The sequence below is a fragment of the Prinia subflava genome, chromosome 8 (genome assembly GCF_021018805.1).
Source record: "Prinia subflava isolate CZ2003 ecotype Zambia chromosome 8, Cam_Psub_1.2, whole genome shotgun sequence".
In the NCBI taxonomy this organism is placed as follows: Eukaryota; Metazoa; Chordata; class Aves; order Passeriformes; family Cisticolidae; genus Prinia; species Prinia subflava.
The window spans coordinates 25,407,726-25,434,115 of record NC_086254.1 but is presented as its reverse complement, the minus strand read 5'-3'; the positions used below and the strand labels follow the sequence as shown (position 1 = coordinate 25,434,115).

The 26,390-nt window shown below is 46.1% G+C and overlaps 1 protein-coding gene across 1 annotated transcript in view; it reads right to left on the bottom strand.

Moving 5' to 3' along the window:
• GNAS (GNAS complex locus) overlaps positions 1–16,484 on the bottom strand; it is a 131,714-nt gene extending 115,230 nt beyond the window's left edge. The window contains exon 1 of the mRNA XM_063404247.1: positions 15,881–16,484. Coding sequence (XP_063260317.1) covers positions 15,881–16,124 — 244 coding nt within the window. The 5' untranslated portion in view covers positions 16,125–16,484. The remainder of the gene's footprint in view (positions 1–15,880) is intronic.
• Positions 16,485–26,390: the final 9,906 nt, after the last annotated feature.

Here is a 26,390-nt window from a genome sequence, read left to right as displayed (position 1 = left end):
GAGGAGTGAGTGCAACCAGGGCTCCCTCCAGCAGCTGCCTCAAGGAGAGCTGCAATTCTGCTGGCAAAGAACAGTCCAGTGAGCCGAGGGCCTCCAGGCTCCTTGCACACCCATAACAATTGATATTCAGGATGTGTAACACCTCTAGCAGACCACAGTTTACACTGCCACAGTTTTGTCTATGCAGTTTATACCATATACCAGTGGTGTGCTGGCTCAGTCCACAGCCTACCAGTCACAGTTCCCTCAGTGCCAAAGCAGAGTGGACACTGTGCCTAGATCCTAAATCCTCTGTTAAGGTAATGAGTCACACCAGAGAAGGTTCTGCTCCTCTGGCTCTGCAGCCTGCACTAAGAAAAGGCCATGGAAGCTGCAGAGCAGTTGATCAAGCTGTGCACTGGGCTCTGCTGGCACCCAGCATCCCAAACTCCAGATCAGCATCCTGCAGGACCTGGCCCATGGCTGACCTGTCTGAAGAAAGCTCCTCTGCCCAGGTCTCCTTCCACTGTCACTTCCAACCAAACTGGTCCTGAAAGCACCTTTCTTACCACAGAGCAATTAAAGGGGAAACTCCCAAACCAGCACCTCTGGTATTAATTTAAAGAGTGTCACCGATTTGTGTGAGCATCCAAAATTCCACCAAAAGAATTTGCATGCTCTTACCGAGCTAAATGTGCTCAAGACTCAAGCCCCAGCACATGACATTGTCCCATGGGACAGACACCACCCGGCCTAGGAAGTGTCACAGCACTTGAGGGCGCTGCTGCAGTAAATTTAACTCACCCTAAAAACCTTGACTTGGTTTTATTATGAACTGGAGTCTTCTGTTAAAATGTCAGCACCCGGTGTTGACACTGACTTACATTATTGCTGTTACACAGTGGCCCTGTTTTGGTAAACAGTGAGCAGAAGTTAGTCCTAACATTAAACACTCAAGGTTAGCACCTAGTTATGCCTTCAAATATTTGCACAAAATGATAAAGCAGAAGGACGACACAAAAACAGTTTCATTTGTAATTTTTATTATAATTTCCTTGCCTTAAGTTAAATGAGAAAGTGTGAGAAAGCACATGTGTTCATGGAACTAAATAAAAAGAAAATTTGGGATGAGGATGTAAGCACCCATTTCTCTTGGAAGGGGATACATGAGCCACTGTAATTCTTTATGGGCATGTTGATTACCCTATTTTGCACTATTTTCCCTGGTCTTTATTAGCATCCTCCCTGCAAGGGCTTCTTGGCCCTCATGAATAAACCCACATCCTCCTGCACCTTCCCCCTGCTGCATTCTCCACTGCATCCTTCCCACGTTCCTTCTTTCAGGAGCCAGGTCCTGCAGGATGCTGCTGCAGTTTGGGATGCTCAGTGCCAGCTGCACGATTCCCCCCTGTTGGGGATTGTTTTCTTGAGATTATTCTATCCCCAGTACACATCTGCCTCCAGTGTCAGGTCATGGACTTTGTTCTCCATGGGTTATGGTAATTTTTCTGCTCTTTCTGAACTAGCATAATTAGCTCCCCAATTTTTTCCTGCTCCAGTGTCAAACAAGCTGGAGGGAAAAGTCTTTTTTGAGTGAAGTTACAACTTGCCACTCTGAGAAAACTCTGTTCAAAAGTTCTGCCAATACAACACATATGATAACATCCTTTTTTTTATTATAGTACTTCCATATTTTGTTCTTTCTCAATTTTGACTGGCACGCTCAATGATTTCATTACAGGAGTTACATGGTTTTCTCAAAAAAATATATTGGGGGTGAACTAGGATCCTAACTTTGATCAATGCTGACTCTTAAAGAGAAAGAGTAAAGGGAAACAGTGACAACAGAAAAGACCTTTCACAATGTCTTTTTTATATTGCTGCAGCACTATATTTCTCCATCATTTTATAACAGTGCTTTGTGCCCTTAACAGTTTAAGATTTAAAAATTCCACTGATAGTGTTTCAGAAAAAGCCTGACTTTAAATTTGAGAAAAGAGAAGTATGGTAAAGGAGGTGTGCTGGACAACACATCCAAAAGTATACGAACTGCTCTGCCAAAGATTAGGGACAACTACAGCATCAGTCTTAAAAAATGTATTAATGTACAGAGTACTGCTGATATGTCAAAAACCAACTCCAAGTGTAAAAAGGCAGGGACAAAGTTAATACAGGGAAAGCAATCGAAGAAAGATGCCCTAAAACCGACATTTGTCAAGAAAAGACAAGAAAACAAAGAATAGAGCACAAACTCTGCACTTTATCTGCAAATGAAGGCATCCTTTCTGCTACAGTGAAGAGTTATGCTTAAAAAACCAAGCAATAACAATAACAAAAAATCAACTTTAACAGTTCTAGCTGTGCCATGATCCTGATCTCTGTGTTTACAGCTGCAAAGCAGAGCAGCACATTCTACCCTTGAGCTCTGACTTGCTGAAGCCCTCGAGACAGATCCAGGGGCCTTGGGATGGCAGCAGCCCCACGGCCAAGCTGTCCTGAGTTGAAAGGTTTTTTTTTCACTTGGGCTCAGTTAATACTAAGTAAATGCTAAATTAACACTAAGTAACGCTATGATAAGTGGGTTTATGTTGGATTGAATGTTGTATTTCATCCTTTGCCAAAGATGGTTGATTTTTGATTGTTTGATTTTGATATTTTTTGCCAAGGAAACTTTGGTGTGATTTTCACCTCGCATCTGTCTGGTGGGGATTTCTCCTTTGTGCTAAGAGAGAGTAGTAGAACCTGGAGTTAAAGCCAGGGCTACTAAAGCCAGGGCTACTAAAGCCAGGGCTACTAAAGCCAGGGCTACTAAAGCCAGGGCTACTAAAGCCAGGATCCAGGGCTAAACAGGTGCCAAAACAGTCGCAGCAAGGTCCCACCACTGCTGCTCCCACACCTTTCCTATGGGACCAGTTACCCACCAGGACATCTCCATTTGGCAGGACTGGAAATCTTTCAGTCTCATCTCTTTTCCTGCCGACCCAGCAATAGCTGGAATCTCCTGTTAACAGCCAGCAGAGTAATTTGCTGAGCTTCAGATTTAGCATTTTACCACGATAGATGAAAACCTCACACATCTGCTAAGTTCAAACCTTCTAGGAACAATTCCAGTAAGATGCTTCATGTTTCCTGCTCTATGCAAAAACAGAATTTTAAAAAATCTCATCTATAATTGACCTTGACAGATATTGAGAGCATTTGGCACCTATTAAAACTCCTTTAAGATGAAACCCACTAAGCTATAATAAGAAACGTAAATCTGAACTTTACACCACATTTTGTTCACTGGAAACACTACCATGGTAGGTTCAGTCATTTATTTTCCATTGAAAAGTTCTCTTAAAATATGCACAGAGCGAACTTTTTAAACATTTATTGAGCAAATAGGACCCTTCTGTTTCATCCTACACATCTGGTTTTTCAGGCAGACTATTAAAATTAGCTTGGAGATCTGCAGAGCTTTGTCATTGTTTTCTGTCTGGTCCACATATATGCACAGGGAACAGTTGGAGAAATGCAAAAATCCACTGAATGGACTTTTCTACAGAGAATCATCCCTACTTACAACTTGGAAGACCATTAGAACCTCTATCTGACCACATCTAGGAAGCAGAGACAAAGCCAGGAACTATCAACAGGGAGCAGCTCTGTCTTGGTTGACACAAGGGCTGCTGTCATCAGAGCCACAACCCACTGAAGTGTCAACAAACAAGTCCTTAATCAAAGCACAGGAGGAGAAAAAATATTGGCGGTTTTAGAGGTCCAGGGACACTACTCCCACTTGAGAAATAGGAAGGTTCAGCTTGGAAATAGGGCCAAGCCAGCCAAACCAAAGTTAATCCAAGGAAAAGTTCTCTTTCCCCAGCAGTGTCCTCACTGAGTGTGAGGGACCCTCCCAGAACTCACTGTGCTGTTTTCCAAGAGCATCTGGCTCAGATGTGACATAATCCCTTTCTGGAGGAAAATTTGGGAAGCACTGGAAAATTGCTGCTTCCCAAGTCACAGAAGCAAGACTTTCTCTATGCATAGTAGGATGCAGGTGGAGGGTAAAATTAAAAAAATAAAATAGGAATCTCTTCTAATAAAAGGGCCAAGGCATGCACTCTTTTGTGACATCTTTACAGGAGAGCTCAACTGAACCAAACTCCCGCACAGACCTAACAAATTCATGCCCTCCCAGCCCTTTTAATGCCTTTTTTGGCATTAAAAAAAAAATCCTGCCTAGCACAAGGAATGATTGAGCGTGCTGGTGGCTAAGGACAGAACCAGGAAGGAATATGGGACTGAACTACAAGTTCTCCATCTCAAAAGCAATTACACATCCTGTAATCTTAAAAGAATTAGAAGCAGCTTAAATTTAATAGTTTGCTATTTGCCATGCTAATGATATTAGCTGAATAACCAACAAAAATATTGGAATTTCTCTGGAATAAATTCAAGTATTTAGAAATTGATAGTCTGAAAAGTATCTGTGATCTTAAGGCTTGTACTGTGTCCTGGTGGATTTTTCATTATTTCCTGCATTTTCCATGTTTGTCTGTGACAAAGAAGAACTCAATGCTCCTGACAGTCCACTCATGACCTGCTAGAGCAGCCACCACCAAGGATTTCACAAGTCCCCATCACATTTTGTTTGTGGAAGAATCTTCTACACCCCTCCATGGAAGTCTCAAGTGATCAGAAACAAGTTGTTCACATTAAAATTGCAATCTCAAATGATTATTTTAAAATTACAGAAAATTAACTGATCTGAGGTGAAGCTTTACAAGTATGTCTGGAGGCAGAGAACTGCACTTTTGGCTCTTGATGCAAAGAAATATTCCAGTTGTTTCAAAATACATTTACCATAGTTCAACCCTTACATCAATAAGGTAGCCTGCATGAAAATGCTGTTCTTTGAGAATAACATACCAGATAATATTCAGATTTTCCATCTAATTCTAAAGACACAACTGCAACATGCAAGCACAACACACGATAGCAAACTTGTTTTAACTGTACAAATACTTTCTTTAAAAAATTATTTCTGGAAGCCCAGCAAAAGCTGGGCTTGAAATCTCTCCGTGGAATTACATTTTCGTTCAAGCAACACCACATAGTTTGGAAGCCACGGAAAATATCTATTAAGGCAGTTGCTAATTTAGAGAAAAAATTACCCCATCTGGAACAGCGTCTGCAGCACTGTTCATTGCACCACAAGAAAAATATTATTGTACTGCAGTGTGTGAAGCCTTGTAACAAAGATGACGCCAGGTCAAAAGAATCTAACTTAGAAAGAGAAGTTGAGGCTAAGGTCTTGCTTTTGTTGTAAAAGATTAAGTCCAAAAGAAAGTTTAACATGAAGGAGGGGGTGGAAAACAGATGAGCTGAACTGACAGCTAACAGGTTTTTCCCCCACCTTAATAAAGGTTTCCAGCTCCAATAATGTAAATTAAGAAAAGTAACCTAGGAAGTAGTTTTTTTGAATGTAAAGCAATTAAGACATAGCAAAAGCATCATAGAGCAGATTGCTCAAGTAACATTTAAATCAATTAAGAGATCCCAAAGAGAAACTATGGGAATTACATCCCTGAGTTGGAAACTTTGGTGCATTAAACAACAGTGAGGGTGAATCAGGTATTTATTAACAACAGCTCAAAGTCAGGGTGAGTAAGGAGGTACAAAAACCACCAAAATGTGTAACACAGGGGTTTTACATCAGGTGCTTGCCTGTGTGGCAGCACTGAGTCTGAGCAATCCCTTCCTCAACTGCAGCATCATTTGCCCTTGAGATCTATAAAAAACTCATCCTCCCAAGAAACCCCAAATGAACTCTGCCCATGCAATGGCTGTGGGGTAGTGCCACAGTGCCAAGGAGATGTCCTGGGCTGCCCAAGAAATGTCTGCAGCTTCCTCACCCCTCCCTGGCCCTTGGCTAACTCTGTCTGCTGGCACTGAGGTGAGAGCTATTCCCTTATTCTCCATCCCAATTTCACATTAGATTACTCCAGCAGTACTCCTAAGAAAGAGGGGATCTGTACTGGGTGAGATCAGTGGGAAATGAAGATAGTAAGCATTCTAATACCATGCCAGGCCTGTTGTTGTGTAATCCAGATTTTGGACACACAAAATAGCAAGCAGTTATATGGGATGACAAACATCTGTTTTCAAGAGGTGTCCAGATCATTAGCAGCTAATTCTAGCTCTCTGTTACATTCCCTGCCATATGCTGGGGGATAATCTCAGCAAGCAACAGGGATTTTCATCTCAAATCCTAACAAATCTGCTCTACAAGGCTTCGTAGTTTTTCTTATGTCACTTATGAGATAATACCTCTAAGCTGCTCCTCTCTGCTCTTTCCATGCCTTGTGTGTACTTCATCACAGCCCCCAGCAGCTCCAGCAACCTGCCCAGTAAAAACTGACAATTTCTCCATGCCATCCTGGAAAAAGAATCCCCTCCCTTGTCAAGAGTGAATACAGAATTTATCTCTTGGATAAACCCACACTCGGGCCGTCCCCCTCACCCTACATGTCCCATCCTCCAGACAAACGATGGCAGTGGATTTGAAACAATCTTGAATGAACCGTGCAGACCAAGCTCAGGGTGGTGAGGATTTGGTGGTCCTGCCTCCTGCCAGCCCCCAGAGTGATGAGAAGTTCCTGCAAGCCCAGAGTTTTCCACCAAAGCCACGAGCGGTGCTGCTGCTGGCGAGCAGGGACGTGCGGACGGGATATTTTTATCTCCTCCTCATTCCCATCCCTGTCAATCCAAAACAAACTTGAACTAGTGGGAAAGATGGTTCATGATGAGAAAAGGATTCCCTGGCTGGCTTTGTGTGTCACCACTGGATACATGGATCCGTGCCACTGCGGTGGCACAGCTGCATCAGGAACCTTCCCAGACAAAAATAGCAAACCTACTGCTTGATTTTTAGCAGCTGAAAAGCAGCACTAAACCACATAAGTATTATGTAAAATGATCTTTTTCTAAGTATATGTTTATTGTGCACAGAAGAAGTGGATTTAATTACAAACAACTGGAAGTTTTTAACAGGCTGGATTGCCCCCTACTCCCTTTCTAAAAACTAAGGTTTGGCAGCAGCTTTTGGGTTTCATTGCAAGTCTTCTAAGTATTTCCTTGGAAAGACTTTACACTTGGTCCCAGGCAAGAAGTCAAAATCAACATTTAAAAAGCATGCCCTGCATAATTTCCAGGATTCAGCAGCATTAAGGTATACTTATTGAGGCCAGGAGGAGAACTGCTTTTTGTGCTTTTTGACTTCGTGCATAAAGCTGGTCTTCAGACAAGGAAGTTTATATTCCAAATAGTATTTTTAACTACATGCGGTCAAGTACATAACTTATCAGGCCTTTCCTCAGCCCCTTCCCAAAATAATCCTGAACACTAAATACCTTTGCAGTATTTAGATTTTGCTTAGACCTCTGCAAGAAGCAACAGATTCTCAAACCTTCCAATGCAGAATAATTCAACAGCAAACAAAGTTTCAAATAACATCTTTTCAAATTCCTTTGTACCATAAAACTCCCATTTGGGCTTGACAGTGATATTCTAGATTGGCTGGTCCTGATTGAAGTGGGTCACATCCAGTTTCAAGGTGTGTCCCTGTCCCTTGCCAGGGGTGGCGTGTCCAGGTGGGATGGCAGCACACAGGTGACACTGGGGACTTGGGCACTGCCCTTGCTCATGAACAATTCCACTGGAATCACAAGGATATATACATGTTTGAGAACTATCCACTCAAATTTCATCTTTATTTTTGTTTGGGGAAAACAGAGCAGAAGAACTATTTTCCTTGAGAATACTTGAAGTGCTGTTAAAAACAAATACATATTCTTCTGAAATATGAGCAAGTGAAGCCCTGCATCACTCACCACTCAAAACCACAAAATGCTACAGATGAGGCTGAACTTCAGAGAAGCTGTGAGAAATGAGAGCACAGGTAGTGTTAAGGGATCAGGGGAGAAAATATCTTTCAGCTTTTACAGTCTAAAAGGAATTTGTTCCATGCTTTTCATCAGGGAAAAATCAATTATTTCAAATTGTGAATTTCCTGTGTGGAAGTAAGGCAGGGAAAGCATCGAGACAGTATTTCACAGAGTATTTTTCTTCCAAGCAGACAGGTTTAACTGGTATTTATAAAAAACCTACAACATCTGAATGCAGATTTTCAGCTCACAATACCATCCCCTTCTCCTCAGTGTCTACATTTCCTCCCTGTGCTAAGTCCCAGTTGCACAAATCCCTCCGTGCTCCAGAAAACCTCCCAGCCAACCAGTGATCCTGAGATTTCAGCGTGAAAAACAACCAGGAAAAATGCAAACCCAAACAAATACAGCCCACAAACTGAAAACTGTGTTCGGTGGGGGATGGGGTAGGAAAGAGGAAGCGGTGGTGTACGTGAAATGAGGATGACACAGAGAAACAGAAGCTCAGACCCTAAAAAGTGCCTTTTTTCCCTCATTTCTGCAGCATCTCCCCATCAGAGCTGCCAAGCAGGCTCAGCCCAGGTCCTGTGTGCCCCAGGACCAGAGCACCCACGTTCAGTGAGACACCCTGCTGGTCTCCAGCCTGGCTCTCTGCTCCCCAGGACACCCAGATGTGTTTGTCACCTCCACCATGACGCCAGCACAGCCCATCATCTCCAGCACAGTCCCTGACAGGATTGCCTGACACACTTGTTGGTGTCCCACTCAAACTGCTGCAAGCAAAACTGAACAGTCACAAAGGACTAAAGCCTGGAGAATCCCTTCCACCAGCCTTTGGTCCCTGCAGGGGCTGGCACACAACACGCATTGGCCAGCAGCACGCCCAGGATCCGAATTGTTCCAGGGTATCAGTGAAATCTAGAATTTCTGCCATGTGACAGGAACAATTTACAGACGAGCTCAGGTTTCTGGCTGCCCAGGGGAGCAGCACACACCTCACAAGCTGCTCTGCAAGGCAGCTTCAGCAGTCAGAAACAGCACAAGGGCAAGGTGTGACTGATTTCAAAATCAGAGGAATGCTCTCAAAATGCAAGCATTACATTATAAAAGCAAATTATTTGGGTTTCAGCCTCCTGTAACAGAATGCAGAGGAAGTACAGCTGTGGCAGCACATGTTCCCTCTTCCAAAACACTGAGACAGAAGTGGTTAAACAGAGCAAGACTCTAGATTGTAAAACTGCATCTTATTCCAAGCTAGGAACCAACCCGTCCTCCTCAGCACCCCCTTCCTTCACTTGGCAAAATAAAAATATCAACTTTCTGACATCTGTGTGACACCTGCTGCCTCCCCACACTCCTCAATGCAGAGACTACCATCAGCTTTTCTGCCCTCTTAGTGACATACAGATCTTTTAAAATGCTGCCCAGACACAGACACTGTGGATTTTCTTTACAGAGGGAACACATTAGAGGAAGTAAAGAAAACTTTGGCTGAGCTATTTATAAAGCTTGCATGGCTTGGTTCTCAATTGCTTCACTGAGCAGGGGAACAATAAGAATAAGTCATGGAGTTCAACTTCTCTTCTCAAAACACATTCTTCAGGTCTAAATATCTAAACCATCACAGATTTATATGCCTGGTAACTGGGCTTTCTCATGAAAAGCATCTGAGTTGTCCTCACACCAGGGAATTGCCAAGCTCTTTGCATGACATTTTTAAATTGTGGCAATTAGAACGAAATTCAATGAAATCATGCATATTTGTGAATAAGGACACTCCCAAATTTAAGGGAGCCAGGGAAGGACTGCATGTCATTAACAGCACTCCTCCAGGCTTTTCCTCCTTGCACAGGAGACAGTTCAATTGAAGATGTCCCAGTGGAGAATGGTGCCAGCAGTTGAACAGAAGTAAGCAAGACATTTTGCCTGCTCTGAAGCAGATGGTGCTGACCAAGCAACAGGATCACAGGCTCAAAAAAGTCAGTCAGAAAGAGAGCACTGTTGGGGTGGATTTGAGCTTTAAAAATAAAAATTCTCGGATAACTCTGAAATTAGATCCATGGCTACAGATGAATGCAGCCTCTCTAAGTGATGGATGATGATCTTTATGCCACCAGGCATTTAATGAGTGAAAAAAACAGATTACCACTACACAGAGATGCCATCTCTGCTGGGGAAAGGGAGAAACTATGGACATTTATGCTGCTGTGTGACTGCACAGGCATGGCTGGTCCTGGGGATCAGGGGATCCTTCAGACCCCTCACGCCCTTCCCACAAAAATTCATGCTTACATATGCACCCTGCAGCATTAGCTACAACTGTGAAAGTCATTAGTTTGCAGTTCAGATCCCTGTAGGGAACATCCACCTTGCCTCACACAGCATTAGCAGCCCTCCATTCTCACACACTCAGAGCAGTGCAGCTCCAGATTTTCAGACACCTTCCCCTGCCAGACCCTGTTTGAAGCAGCTCAAACTTTGGCAAACTTCAAATATGCTGGCTGAAGCTCTCCACATCATGTGTCTGCCTGAGACTAATGATCTTTTTGTTTATGTGGAGGAAAGTCACTATCAGGAGCTCTCAAGGAAAAAAGCCAAACAAAAACAAAACCAACCAAAACAAAACAGAACAAAACAGAGCAGGAAATGAGAAATAGCTTGCCTCTCCCCCTCCTATGAAATTTAAAATGAGAGCAGGAGAGAAATTACTTTACTAAGTGATCTAAAGCATAGAGGTGCCACTACTGAGGACACGAAGTTGTTCTGAGATTTAGCAGTTGATCACAAATCACATCACAGGTGCAGCCAGCATTGCTTGCACACTGGATAAAGCTTTCTTAAAGTTTGCAAAGCTTCCCGGTTATTTTTGTTTGGGGTGAATATATTCCAGTCCAGAAGATCTCCATTTATGAACTGAAAAGGCATCACTTTTTGGGTACAGCAGTGGGAACTGAGTAGGGCTCCTCTTGCAGAGGCTCTTCATTGCAGAGGAAGATCCATAATTAGCATTCCACCTCCTTGCTGTCCACAGCAGGATTGTCATGTCTGCACTGGACAGATGGAAACCACAGAGATTCCCATGTCCCAAGTGTTCTTGTAGTGTCTGGTAATTACTGGGAGCCCAATTATAAAATATTGTAATTCCTTCACTACGGACAGTCCATTTGGAGAAGTGCACACTGCTGCCTTTCCAGCTGGTACCACCGTGTGCCTGCTGCTACAAGATACACACATCACAGGCATTCTCTAGGATTTTTTTTGTCCTATTTCTGCTTTTCTTAGAGGGGAAATTTAATCCCAACTTGGTATAAGATGTTTAGTGTGCAAAATTTTGTTCTTGAGAATTAGGAAGCACCAGGACAAAGATTCTCTCTACATTTTTAGTCTATTTTGTCCTGTACATCTTTTACATGATCTTCTGATAAGGATAGCATGCTTTTCAGCAGGGTGTGTGCCCTCCCTTGCAGCTCATAATACCATGGGGCACAAGAAACAAACTAGTTGCAAGGGAATTAAAATCTTGTCAACAAGATGGAATTTTGTCAAGTGCTTGAGCACATGCCTGTCTTTATAACTGGGTGTCTTCCTCTCCCATACCATTCCAAGAGAAGCAGTGCCAAGATAATCACCTCCCTGTGGGTCAGCAAGATAGGGAATCACCCCAAGAGAAGGGTATTTTGTGGGGTTTGCCATTACATGCTGCAGTGTGCCCCAGGGCTGCCCCGAGCAGCACACAGCTTCCAGCAGGGACAACCAGCTGTGTTCTCACTCCTGGGCTGCACTCACAGCACCTAAATCTCACTTTGCAAAAGTGCTGAGTGTTCACAACAATGAGGTCCATGATCAAAATACTGAAAGTATTTGCCAAAAAAAAAAACCCAAACAAATCAACAAAAAAAAAGTTGGGTACTATGGATTAAAATTAGTGTTTGGCAAAGATGGGGCATATAAAATCCGTGGCGCCTCTGGACAATTTCAGCTTTAGTCTTTGGTGGCATTTCCCTCTCCAGCATCCACAAAAGGAGGAGGATACCACCTCATTTCACAGCAGTGCCATGCACTGACATTTGTGAAGCATTCAGCCCCTGCAGTGATCAGTGCTACAGCACGAAGAGTTCAACAGTTCTTTATTCAGCACAGGGTAGGGATGGAGAGTTGCAAATAGGGCACAGGGTGACACATTGTATGAGGAGGATAAGAATATTGAATAGCTGCTCATTCACTGCACAACATCCATCTTGTGCCCTGAATGAAGTACCAGCCCTGTGGAAAAAAATACAATGTAAACCATACAAGACAGTCTTTAATTATATGGCAGCCAGGGGCTCACCATGCAGCACACACAGAGAGGGTGACTGTGGTCAGTCTTCACGCTGGTATTTCCCAGCTTTTTAAACTGTGTTTTTCTTCTGTATAATATATTTCCCCATAAAAACTTTCCCATTTGCATACCCTATATTCATATTAGCACCAGTATAAATATGTCTGTTAAAACCATTTTTACTTAAGCACTGATGTAGGGAAGAATCAGAACAGTTGTTATTTTATAAGCTGTAGTTTAATATAAATATTTAGGATGATAAGTGCATATATCTCTATTCATATATTAATATCCAGTTCCTTTCCAAGATGGGAATAAGCTACAAGTGCTTTTTACATAGGCAAGAGTTCAGCCTGAGAGAGTGAAAAAGCCAAGTACACAGAGATTGACAAAGCACTGAGAGGGGACCAGCCCAAGTTCATTCTCTTATAACAAACCAGACTCATACTTTCAAGTCTTTGAAAGGAAAAAAAAAAAGATAGAGGAAAACCCTTATTACTGTCACCAGTAAGAAAGCACATGGGTAGCGGAATTGTTTTATAACAAAGTTTAAAATCCTTTCCCTCATAACCACAGACTTTCACTTTTGGAGCCAGGATTGTTCTCCAAAAAAAAAAAAAAAAAAAAACAAAACAACAACAAAACCATACAATGAAAAATCACCTCCTATTCCCAGTAGTATCACTGAACTCACACTATGTTGCCAGCATAACAGTGATTGTAATCTTGAAGTTGTGACTTGTACAGTTCACTAAACAAAATCCAGTAAGATTACACCTGGTTGAGCATCTCACAAAAACAGAGCAAAAAACCTCCCACTACTCTGCTGCAAGTACAAAGTCAGATTATTGCCTCCAAAACAGTGCAGATGCAAGATCTTTGCTCTACTGAAATTAAGAGAAGTTCCAGGTCTTGAGATTTTATCTTATTACAATAGTGGTGATGAAAAAGGCCTGAAAAAATTATTAAAGAAACCTAAATCAATTAATGGTGTAAAGCTGTCCACAAAGTAACTACACTGCACACCCCTGAGCACCCAGATGAAATTATGAACTTGTCCTTCCAAAAAAAAGGAACTACAATGTGGGAACATAAGTATCAGCTGTGTTGAAGAGCATAACCTGAGTGATACTGGGAGTAAAAGACACGTAAGTTACACACACACTACAACACCAAACCACACAGCACAGTGACTTCGTGCACTCCCTGTGCCCTGTGCAGCCCAGCCATAGGAAGGAACACTCCACATTCCCAGCACAGCCCTGGGAAGAGCATGAGCTACTGCAGCCCTGTGTTACAAGAAATTTAGCCTTGGGGACAGGACAGACCTGAAACATCAGAGCAGTTTTGATTTAAAATGTGTCACTCTCAAAGAAGGAGCTGGCACCCCTGCCTGGTGTCCTTCGCTGTCCATGTCAGCGATGCACTCCTATAGGAGCACATCAGCCCAAAAATTGGGAACACAAGTGAGAAACTCCAAGTATCTACTGCAGCTTTTGCTATCGAGCTTCAGCCCAAGAGAGGAGACATTCCTAGCTCTGCACTTTTCCCCCACCCTAACTCATTCCTTTGAGAAAGACTCAGCTGCAGCTTTAAACCCCAGCTGGATGATCCTGCCCCTGCATCCAACATCACCCTCCTGCTCCATTTGTGAGTGCAATCCCTAAGCAACCTCAGCACAGACACACTCAGCTGTGGCAGCAATACCTGCTCAGGTGCATGAAGGATCACCACATGTACCCCAAACTTCATATTCCAGTTTAGAAACAGAAAATTCGCAAAGGAACAGTGAGAGTGGGATGCAGGGGAGAAGCAGCAAGGGAAGGAAGCTAACTGGAAAACTGACAGTCCCTGTGCAAGGAGCAGGGAAATGGGTCTCTTAGGCATCCCAAGATTTACAAGAGGGCCAAGAAGTGACTTCCTGCTATTCAAGTCCAGGCTGAAATATAATAAACGACTGCCAGCATAACACTGACTCATATCCATCAGATTTATAAATCAGTATTTCGACAAAGAAAGCTCTGTTGGCTTTACCATAGACAACTCCAAACCACTCAGATGTGTTGTTTAACTCACACAGTGTTCAATGTCATTGCAGCAAAACCCAGCTCTTTATTAAAAGCCAGGCAACTGAAATACTGCCTACAGTAGCAGATAGCCTTTATGACTTAACGGCTTGCAGATTAACATCAAAACTAGCCCTGCTGTTGGATTTTTTTTCTGACTTATTTAATCTACAAAGAAAGGAAAGTTCTCACGGCTCCTCCTTCTCACACTTGTTCACTACAGAACAAACTGGAAATAAATTAAAACCAAACACCAAGCGATAACACACCTACAGGCACGGTGTGCTTGAAAGGAATGCACGTCGGGTAGAGGTGTGATTCCTTACCAACAGCCACAGCACATGAGCTTTACTCTTCCCACAAGTGTTGCTCAACCCCCTTCCCATGAGAAGGAGGGACACCTTTATGAACTGACTTGCATCAGTAAAGCTGCAACCACATCAGAAGAAGCTCTGCTTCTGGAATAAAAGCTTTTACCACCAAGATGCAGAAAACTAGGTCCAATATTGTTTTCTAAAGCTCCTTAAAATTCTGCTCCTCTATTACACATATAGAACCAATAAGATGAAGGCCAAATTTTGCTGTTTATGCCCTGTAGAACCACGCACACTCCAAGGGCAAGAGGCGCTTATATTATCTGTGAACATTTGAAAATATTCTCTGATATTCCAAGATGCTCAGGGTAACCTGTATTCCACCTGCATTGCACTGGGGGGAGGAGGAGTAGAGACACTTCCAGCCTCATTCGACTTACCTGAAGGCCAATACATGACTTTCTAATCCTGTTTGGGTTGGGGTCGTGTACTACACGAGCTCAGACATCACACAATTGAATAACTAAAGTGCCTTTCCATAGGGCACCTCTCGGGAGGGCAGTGCCGGTGCTGTCACCGTGCAGGAGCATCCCTGCCCGTGAGCCCTGCGCCTGCAGGGGACGAGGGCTGCTCCCCGCGCAGGGGACGAGGGCTGCTCCCCACGCAGGGGACGAGGGCTGCTCCCCGCGCAGGGGACGAGGGCTGCTCCCCGCGCAGGGGACGAGGGCTGGTGCACGGGGCAGCGCCGGACGGAGCCGCACTGCCCGAGGCTGCATCCCCGCGCTGTGCGTTCGGGGATGCGGAGCGGCGGACAGCGGCAAATCTCTCCGGCACGCACAAAACTCGGGCTCCCTCCGCACGGCACGGCCGCCCCCGCTCAGCCCCCGCCGCTGCCGCCGCGGTCCCGCAGCCGGCGTGGGGACAGGCGGCCGCGGCCCCGTTCTGGAGCATCACCTTCACGGGGGCGCGGCCGCTCCTTCGCTCGGGCCGGCTCCTGCCGCACACAGCGCCAGGCGCGGCCGGGCACGAACCCCCCCGGCCCCGGCAGCCCCGGCCGGGCACGGCACATCCCGGCCCCGTTCCCCCCGCGCTGCCGCAGCCCCGCCGAGCCTCCGGAGCCCCCGCCCGGCGCCGCCGCCACGTGCGCTCCCGCCCCGCCCCGGTGCCCCCGCGGCCGCCGCCCCCTCCGCCCGCTCGGGCACCGGCAGCGGCCTCGGGCCCCGCACCTGCCGGGCCGAACCGAACCGCGCCGGGCTGCGCCGCCCCGCTCACCCAGCAGCAGCAGCCGGTGCGTCTGCTTGTACTCGCGCTTCTCCGCCTTCAGCGTCTTGTCGATGCTCTTGCTCCGCTTCTTGTCCGCCCGCTCCTTGGCCACCAGGTCCTGCCGCAGCCGGTGCCGCACCTGCGGGTCCCCGTGCTCCGCCGCCGCGGGGGTGTCCGGCTCGCCGCGGCTGCCGTAGGGCGCGGAGGGGTGCGCGGCGGCCAGGCGGGAGCGCAGGCTGTAGCACAGCCCCATGGTGCCGGAGCCGCCCGCCCTACGGCGCCGCGGGCATCGCTCTCCGCCGGGGCGGGCAGGGCGAGGCGGCGGCGCCCGGCGGCCTCTTAAAGCGGCCCCGCTCGGCCGGCGGAGCGCGGGTCCCGTCCCGTCCCGCCCTCCCGGCCGGTCCCGCGCCGCGGCCGGCGGGAGCGGCCGCACGTGATGCGGACATGTTTACCGTATTCTCTGGAAAGCGGCCCCCGCCGCAGCGCCGGCCCTGAGGGGAGCGGCCCCCGCGCCCCCCCCACAGAGCGCGGGTCGCGTCCCGGGGCCGGCGGGGACCTGCGGGGAGAGCCGGGGGTCAGCGCTTGCCATTCCCCGCACCCCAGACCACCGGAGCCGCCGCGGGTTTGACGTTTCACCCCGGCTTTTGCCAGGTCGGGACCTGAGCCGACATCCCATGGTGAGGATGCTGCGGTGCCAGGGAGAGCCCCACGGAGAGCTCGTGTCCGCTTCGGACACTGCGCCTCAGCTCCTGCACACAACACCTGAGCCCGCTGGAGAGAAGGACACCAAGCCCTGTGCCATTTTCATGCTCCATTTTTAATTCACTTCCTGCCACAAACATATTTGTCATTGACTTCTTGTTATTTTCTGCCAGTGCCGTCAGCCAGTGGAGAAGTTACTGATGAACTTCCTCTGAGTGCACCACAGCTGCCTTCTGCCAACAAACCTCACATTCAGCTCCTCAGTCCTCTCAGTTTACCTGGCCTGGGGTGATGGTGGTGGCTGTGGCCGTACCCCCTTCCCTGGCAGCACGGGCTGAGCACAGCACTGCCAGCTTTGTCATGCTGTATTTTGTACTCATCTCCGGCCAGCTCTGAGCGTTCACTTATGAGATGACTAATGCTCTCTGGGGCCTGGCCACACATCCTGCACTCTGGAACTGAAGCTTTCCAACCAGCTCTCTGTGCTGTAGCCTGTCCTCTGCAAAAAGCCCGTGTGGTTCTCACTGAAATCTCCATTTCTCCTCTCGGTGCTTGCTCACAAGTTAGGTGTCTTCTTGATGCAAATTCATCTGTCAAAATCTCCTGCAATTGGTACAGCAATTAGTAAGTGTAAGAATGAAATCACTACACGGCAGGGAAGTTCACTTTGCACATCACTTCTAGCCCAGGATTCGGCAGTGGTTGCTGCCTGTTGCAGGAATAAATCCATCTCACATCAGGCTCGAGATGCCCACATGACTCATTCTGTCTCCACTGTTGTAATGCCTGCTCCTTTGGGACCCAGAGTTTGCTCTTCTGGTGAACACACCCCTGAGAATGTAACATAACAAGAAAATGTAAAGGTCAGCCTAGAAGATTATTAATAGTTTTCTTTCTCTTCCTGTACTTTTTGGAGAGACACTGAGATGAGACAAATCTTGTATTTACAGACAGGACAGTTCTTTGAAACAGGATGGTTTGTGGGGATCTGTCCATGTGCCACCTGCCAAAAAGAAGAAGAGCTCTTTTGAGGACTGTGAAGATGACAAACAAACCCAAAAACTAGAATGACAAACTAGTAGGAACATTCAGCCTATAAATTTGTTCTCCTGGCTCTGGGGGTAGGCAAGCAGAGTTTTCCTGCTGGTACAATTCACAGCAAGACAAGTTTAAAGTCAGCCTGTCCTGGTTTGGTTGAAAACTTTGAAACTCTAAAAACTTTGCCAGTGCAGGTGCCAGGTTTGGCAAAGAACCCCAAGCTTACCATGGCTGTCGTGTCCATCCTCTGAAGCAGAAATCTGAAAATGAAGTAGGGTTCCAAAGTGGAAAACAGGCTTCTCCTCATCCTATTATTCCAAACCCCTAGAATAACTCATAAAACTTAAAATTATGTTTCAGGAAATCAGAAGTTTCACATCCTGCTGTAGCCCTGGCTGTGGCCCTGCCCATGGTTGCAGCACAGATGTAATTACTTGAATTCCAGCTGTTAACAATGCCAGGCACAGTTCATCACTTCCCTGCTCACACCAGTTCTAGTTAGTGCCAAAAAGTGACAGCAAGAGTAAAGTCACATGTTTCACCTGGGTAAAGACTGCATGACACAGACTGGCAGTTTTTTGAAATCACACACTGTTTCAAAGACAGGAGAGGAAATTACCTCCAAGATCAGCCTCTCCCCAGCTCTCAGGAGGGAGGAAGGGAATAGTTGTCTTTTCCTGAGCACTGGACTGCAGATCTCTGTGTTTTTATTCTGTTGTTTCTACCATCTGCAATGGTGGGGAGAAAGATGGAGAGGTTAAAAAGCAGAATGGGCCATCTGAGAATGCAAAAAAAATATTAAGGAAGAAAAGAGGCAACAACTGTGAGACTGCAGTGTTAAAAGAAGAGACATGGACACATAAGCAAAAAAACCCTTGGATCAACACTAGGAAATATGACAGCAAGAGAAATATAGATGCGTAAAATTTGCGTTTATTTGTAACCTTGGGAGGGAAACTGATGGATTGAACTCAGACTCCCACCTCTGTTAGAGTAAGTGATCCGTGTGTACCAGCCCCATTTCTTGGTGCACAGCAGCACGTGTCAGCCCCGCTGCTGGCACTGCCCTCCCACAGGCAGCCACTCTCTGGGGCCCCAGTTTGCACTCAGCTTTTCCACTGGAGGTGGCTGTAGCTGGCACGGTGGTTAAAGACATCTGGGTAAAGGCTTAGCCCTGAGGCTGCTGTGCACAGTCTGGCTGGAGCAGCAAAGAGGGCTGAGCACCCCTGAAAATAAATCCTGCCACTCATTTACATAACAAGGCTTTTAGGGCATAAGGAGAAGAATCTACATTTGTAGGATTTGTATAACTGAAAACCTACTACAGACTGTGAGAGTTTCCCATTAGTTTTAGCTGAAGTGGATTCTATCTGGTCTTTGCTGTTGGTTGTTTCCTTCACTTAACTCTTATTTTGCTATCAGTTCTCTGTTTCCTGCATTGTAGTTTAGATAGAAAATGGTGGCTAAGTGGCTAATTTCAATCATGGATTCCTAATTGTTTAAATATCAATCTCAACTGTTAAATTTTCTTTCTGAAGTCTGAAAATCAAGAGCTCCTGGTACCTATAACCACAAAGCCACCGTCACTGGCCTCATCACATCTCTTAATCTAAAAGGTGGCTCATCTGTAAAGTAAACATCATGATGCACAGATAAGGCACGATAGGCAGAATTAGCCCCATTTGAAATGTATCTCAGATATAAAATGATAAGAGGTATTGGTGCTTCTAGCCATGGCAAAGGGACTGAAGACATGGCCAGCAGCTGTGTTGCTGTTACTGCACAGCAGCTTTCAGCTTCCACCTGGGCTCACGGGGCATGGGCTGAGCAAAGCCACCTCCATCTGGGATGTTCAAAACCATTCCAAGTACAAAAAAGGCAAAGTCTTTATTTGGAGAGACTGGAGCGTGTAGATACAGCTGGGGAGGGGACAATGTCCTGCCCTAAATGCCAGTTCTGACTGACACCTTTCCAGTCCATCTTGGTTCCCAGCAGCCACAGGGAGAGGTCCTGGACTCCAGGAGCAAAGCTCTGCACTTCACTGTGTGTGGTGTGTAGCAGCATAACTTATTAATACCCTGATTAATTTTGTGCAGATGTGAGACTTCCATGAGAACTTTCATCCCCTGATCCATTTGTCTTCTCTCTGGTCCTGACAATGCAGTGAGGGATAGAAGACCAGGCACAGAACCAGCCACTGCCACCATCCAAGCTCCAAAGTACAAACTTTTCACTCTCAAATACAATAAAACTTGCTACCTTTCCTCTTGGCTATCTTAATGGCTGGTTTTCCCCTGCCTATCTCGGTTTGTGGCTTCATGCCCCAGTTTGCCTTCAGGAATATCAAAATACTTTCACTCTTTTTTCCCCCCTAGTAACAAACCATATGTGAGTTTCCCTAGAGGGGCCTTCTCTGTCCTAGAGCTGTTACCTGGAAACATATTTATGGCAAAAAGATGAAATCCCATTGTCAAATTCCCTCCATTCGGACATCACTTAACCAGAGGATCGAGCCAGTTCCACTGATTTTACTGAGCTTCACACGCATATCTGGCATTAACCTGCCACAGAAGAGTGCCCAGAGCTGGGCTGGAAAGCCACTGGGATTGCACTTGTGAAAACAGCAAAGCAATATTTTGATAAAGCAGCTTATTTCCATTTCTTAACTGCTTTTCCTACAGGCTGCAGATACTTCCTGCTTCCCCTGTGTCCCTCTCGGGCAGATAAAGGGACACATTTGTTGTTGAGATCATTGTGGCACCCTCAGCAAGCCGAGGTTGTCATGGGACTCCCTGCACAAACAGAGCAGGTTTTCAAGGATAATACACAGCATAAATGAGCGGTCTTGTTCTGTCAACAAAAGTCCGTGTGTTTATAAGGACCCTCGAATGTGTTTTTAAAAATACTTGGCGGTATTTTTAGCCGTGCAGCCTCCCCGGGCACACCGACACCGCTGCCGGCGCCGCTCTCCCCCTCGCCCAGGTATCCCCGACGGCGGAACTCCCACCCGGGGCTGTTTCTGCAGGAGCAGAGCCCCGAGCAGAGCCCGGCCCGGTGTTGTTCAGGCTGCACTGACATCTGTTGGCTCTTATCAAGCCGGGTAGGAAAAAACAAGCCCGTGTGGTTTCACGCACTGCGATAGCGCCTGCGGCAGGAGCGAGGGACGGGGCGGGCGATGCTGCAATAGCCGCGCTCAGCCCGCGATAAGCCACGGGCAGACAGCGCCGGGCAGCAGCAAGGGCGGGCAGCCTCCAGAGCCAGCTGGCAATGACCGCGTTCCCTGCGAACAGGCGATCCCCGGCCATCGTCCTTCCCGTGCCCGGCTGTCCTCGCATCCCCAAGGAGCGCCAGTGCAGGAGAAGGTTGAATCCAGCCCGTGTTGCTTCACTACGAGCGCGGTCCTCGCTCCGTGTGCCTGATGAAAGCAGTAGGACACCAACACTCATGTCTGAATCAGGGTCTGAAAACATCACACAACCCTTTGGAAAAAGCGAGTAAACTGAGAGCACAGCGTTCCAGTCGAGGCAGCGAGCGCTTACTCAGATGTACAGTTCGGGTGACAGAACTGCACGTTTGGTGTAATGAGCAGGGAACAACTGCACGGCCTGGAGCTCCGCCAGCTCCTGCTCTGGTCACAGCTCCGTGCTGCAGACGCTGTCTGTGTGTCAGCGGAGATTCACGGAATTATCACGAGGCTGAACTGAAGGGGTGACAGGGCCACACGCTGCCAGGGATGGAGCAGGGACAGGCCCCTGCTCTGAGTGACTAAAACCTGAACTGTGGCAAGCCCCAAGCCTGACTCTGCAGCCCGAGGGGTTTTCTGAGAAACCCTCTGCAAACGTGGGGCCCAGCTGATTCAGGCACTGCTGGTCCCCACAGCCCTTTGGGATTGAGAGAAAGGGCAAACAAGCAGCAGGGAGGTATCGTGGGCATGGCAGGATGGCTGTGGAAGAGGACTTTTAGAATAGCATGGGCTGGAGGCTTGAGAGAAATGGAGACTCATCAATTTTCTCTTTGGAGTGGAAACAATCCCAGCAATCCTTGTCCCTGCTATTTCTCACAAATATTTGTTATATGACTGGGTCAACAGCATTTAATTTTGGCCACAATGTATAATCTCATTTTTTAATGTCAAATTTGCCCTTTGATTTTAAAGACAGCTTGTGCTGTTCAGGTTCTGAAATAATTTAAAACAGAATTAGCTTATTTTACAGCTTTATAAATCTCTCCTGGTTGGCTCCAGTGTAAGTAGGTTGTTAAATTCTACCAGTAGAGATTTCATCATTTCTCTGAGCGCTGCAGTTTAATATTTGCCATTGAAGCACTGGGTCAGGCTGACTTTGCCTGCGAGTCTTCACTGTTCTCATGCAGCTTTAAAGGAGAAAATGTCAGAGAAACAAGGGATCTACTTTCTTGGTTAAAAAGAAAAAGCCCAGAAGATGAAAGCACCTCTGGCTGCGCAGGACAGGGGATGTGGGGAAGGCTGGTGTCCCCACTGCCAGCAAGCCCTGGAGCAGCCTGGCAGCTCTGCCACCGAGCCTCTGTGCCAGCACACTCCAGAGCAAGGGAGAGCCCGAGCTGCCAGGACAAACGGAGCAAACCCAGGCTCTGAGGGAGGTTCTGCAGTGACATTCCCACAGGAGCTGGGAGGCAGCAGCCCTGCAGAGCACTTGGAGCTCCCACTCACACCTTCTCTGTGTGTTTTTTCATGTTGCCTGACACCTGCCTGTCATTAGGACTGCAGGAAACAGGCACTGATGCGCAGGAGCTGCAGTTGTAGTTGTAATTCTGATTATTTGTGCACTGCTTGCAGGGCAAGATCCCATCAGTGCCTGGGAGGGGAACAGGGGAGATGCTCCCGGAGCACAGCAGCTGCAGTGCTCTGTGTCACACACTGTGGGGACAGTGGCAGAGCTTCCCCAGACACAGGCTCCTGATAAGCCAGTCCCAGCACTGAAGAAGCAGGTTTGGTCTATTCCTTACCTGCAGCAGTGCAGTTTTCACCCTCAGTTAATGAAATGTGAAACTCCAGCGGAGCGTTTCCTCAGGGACAGCGACACTGGAGAGGTTTTCAATGTCCTCCTGTGCCCCATCCCAGTGAGACGAGCTCAGCGGGCAGCAGGAGATGCCCCCCGGCCGCTGAGCCCATCCTTCCCCTGCACGGAGCTGTGCCTGGCCCGGAGTCCTCTAGATGTCACCAGTGCCACGGGCTGGCTGTGCCTGGCCCCGCGGTACCACATCCCCGCCAGTGTCCACCAAGAACAAAGGCAGAGCTGCTGCTCGGAGATGGCTTCAGAGCCGCTAATGAGGCCCCAGTGCATTAACACCAGCCTCATTAAAAGTTAAAAATAAAAGAGCGACACTGCTTCATTTCTTTCTCACCGTTTTGGCTGTTTCGTTCCCTGCTTTCACACATCTGGTGTCTCATCAACCCAGGGCTGTCTTTTCTTCCTCCTCGCTAATGCTGCATGCCCAGGTGCAGGCACAAAAGGGAGTGATCAGGAATTTATCACCTTTCGTCTTCTGGTGCAACAACAGAAAAAAACCCTCACCACATACAGTGTTCCTTCTCATCCTCCTCGCGTGCTGTATTTTGCTGTTACTTCACTGTCATATTTTTCAACTTCCCAAGGGTTTCTGTAGAGTAAGGATCAACTCTCTGCCCGGACAGAGCCAAAACAAGTCAGGTTGGAGTGTCCAAGGAAATGAGTTGTGTTTGTTAGGACAGACAGACAGCTGCCCTTCCCCCGGGAGCCTCCTCCTGTGCTGACCTGGAGACCTGCAGCCTCCTCTGAACCAAACAGGAAGGCTCAGGTGAGAGAACAGCGGTGTCAAGGCAAAAACACCTGCAAGCCTCTCATTTATAAAGCCCTCCTGGAAGTGCAAAGCATTAATGATTGCCTTTGCTGTTATTACTACTGAAAAAAATTACAAGAGACTGGAGCAATGAAAGCAATGAAGTCTTTCCATGATAAGAAACAGTCCCATGTGGCAAAAAAGACACCTGTGCTTACATGATACAAGATACTCTGGTTTCTCTACCGTTTAAAAATGTGCTTTTCTGTATCTCAAGGAGTGTTTTCGGCTGAGCAAAGGAAGTTTTGATGAGCTTTACTAATTTTTGCTGAGGACTTTTGTGCTCCCATTATGAAATAGTTCTTCCTACAGCCAGCACCAGCCAGTCTGCAGACTTTCCAACAAGATTTTAGGTGCAGAATGCAAAATTGATCATCACTCAGCCTTCACATGGACTGAATTAAATTCCACTGAGAGCAGCAATAACCTGGTGCTGGAATAGAGAAATAGAGAATAGAAAAGGAGTGTGTGGAGCCTGCAGAGTGTCACTCCTCAGCTGCCTCGCTCACGCTTCAGAAGGACTCGTTCCTCTGCAGCAGATACTCCACAGAGACAATCTCCCTTTGGACAGACTGTAATTAAAGCACAGTCCCTGCACTAATTCCCATTCCTGTGTGGGAGCAGCAGGGCTGGGGAAGCCCTGGGAATTGCTGTGATCCAGGGCACGGTCTGACCACCTGCATTGCTTCAATTGAACATTTCCCTCCCTGTGCCGAGGGGCGCAAACATATCCCAGCACACTGACTGAACTCTGGATGGGAGCTCTGCTTCACCCTCTGATTAATTCCCTTTAAAGCTAACAATAACATAAAAAGAGACTGCACACAAGCACCAGCCTCCAAACAGCTTGTAATTGCTTTTTTGGCAAATAATCCTGAAGGGCTCTGTGTTTTCGGAGCTGTGAAGTTCATTCACAGATGCATTTGGCAACAGAAATCACAGACCCACCAAACACTCTTTGCTGGATTATCTACTACAAAATCCTTAGCCAAAGATTAAAAGGAAAAATCACAGATGCATTTCAGCTTTCACAGTTTAAGTAGCAAATGGCTTCAGTAAATAATTACAGCGACAAAAAGAGGATTTGCTGAGTAAGGCAACGTTACCAATATTACTAAATCAACTTAATTGTGTTCTGCCTTGCTAGTTAATCCTACCCTGAGTATTACTAAGGAAATAAACCTGAAGTCTTGTGCTGTTGTACCTCTACTGTCCCCAGTCTCCAGCCCTGGTTTGCTCTGAGCTGGGTTGTACAGGATGAATAGGTGGAAATTTGGAATATTTAACACTGTAGCCATTCATCAAAACCATTTGAGTTAATTTAGGTGGATCATGCAGGCCTCTGTGATGCGTGGATTGTTACTTAGAATGTTCTTTAGAGTCTCTTCAGTTGGCCTATTAAGCATTTAAGGATACATTGCATAGAGACTGTGTGCATTCATCTTAAACTCAAGAACTAGACTTTTGAGCATTAATAAAAAAAAATTGTTTGTTTTCAGTGTGAAGAACACTTCTGCTCTGACTAGTTATTTGTATCAGGAAAGAAACCATGCAGAGAAACTCTAATTTAGAAGGAGTGATCCTACAGCCACATTTCAAAGTACTTGTTCAGCAATAAAGAGTCTGGATTAAAGTGAAACATAAGGGATCAATAGTTCCCATTTCAGAGAAAATGAGGATTATTGGACAGAAAGCAAATCCCAGCCCTTGGTTTGATGATTGGAAATGTATACAGTAAATGTACCTGCAAAGCAATCGATGGACACAGTGTGTGCTTTCCATCTGAGAACTGAAGGGCAGGGAAACAGGAACAGCTCCCTGGGAGCTCGTTCCTCCTTTCTGAAGCAAAAAGAACAATTGCTGTTGGCACAGGGACACTCCTTGCACCTCACCCTCACCAGCAGTTGGATTTCTGTTTTCATAAATGGTTTCTCCTTACTCATAAAATATGCATGGTTTAAATTGTAGTCTACCATATATAACTTCATTTATTCTGCTGAAACTGTACCGTTCTTACAGGTCTTGTACATAAGTGCAATTTAACATGGAAAGCACTCTTGGAAAAGAAGGATAATTTTTTCCACTCTTCTATTACGAAAAAAAAATACTTTAAATTCTATTAGCTGGGTTTTTAATAACCGATATGAACTTGCTTTCCTGTGTTTATTATTTTTGGAAACTTGTTTTGAAGAATAGTCTGTGCAATATACCCTTGGTTATTCTTTACCCTTAAAGAAAATACTCAGTAAACTTGGTACATGAAACAATTGGACAACATGAATATATGACCTAATTTATGAGTGTTGCTTTTTTTGGCACAACTTACCCCTCGTTGAAAGCAGCACCCTGTAACTGCATTATTAACCTGGCAATACCCATTGCAATGAAGAGGTAGCTGAAATCTGTGCTTCTCCATCCCATTAACAATCCAAATTTTACAACCCCACACCTTGAAGGAATAAATTTGCAATAAAAAATTGTTGACTTACAAAACAGGCCAGTTCTTCTTTTATTTTAAATTGGCATTTGGTCAGTTTTGTGTCTGAAGAAACAAAATCAGTATTTCAGGGTTTTTCCATGTACTATTGATTAATTTAAAATAGAGATTTTGTTCATCAAAGGTTATTAATTCAATTCTGCTTTCATTGGTTATGCAATAACCACTCTGATTTCAATAAAAGATGTTTCACATTTGGGGCAGAAATCAGGAAAATGTGCTTCTCTGTACTTTAAAAAACAAACCAATCCCTCTCTCATTATCTAAAAGTCAAAATTTACCCAAAGCTTCTTGTTAATAGATTTTATTTGCATTCATATCAACCTCTTGCTACCTCCAAACCTTTCACCTCTTATTATCAGAGCATTTCCCCTTCAAAATGCACCAACAATCCACATTCCCAGTTTGCCTTCAAACTGCAGGGAA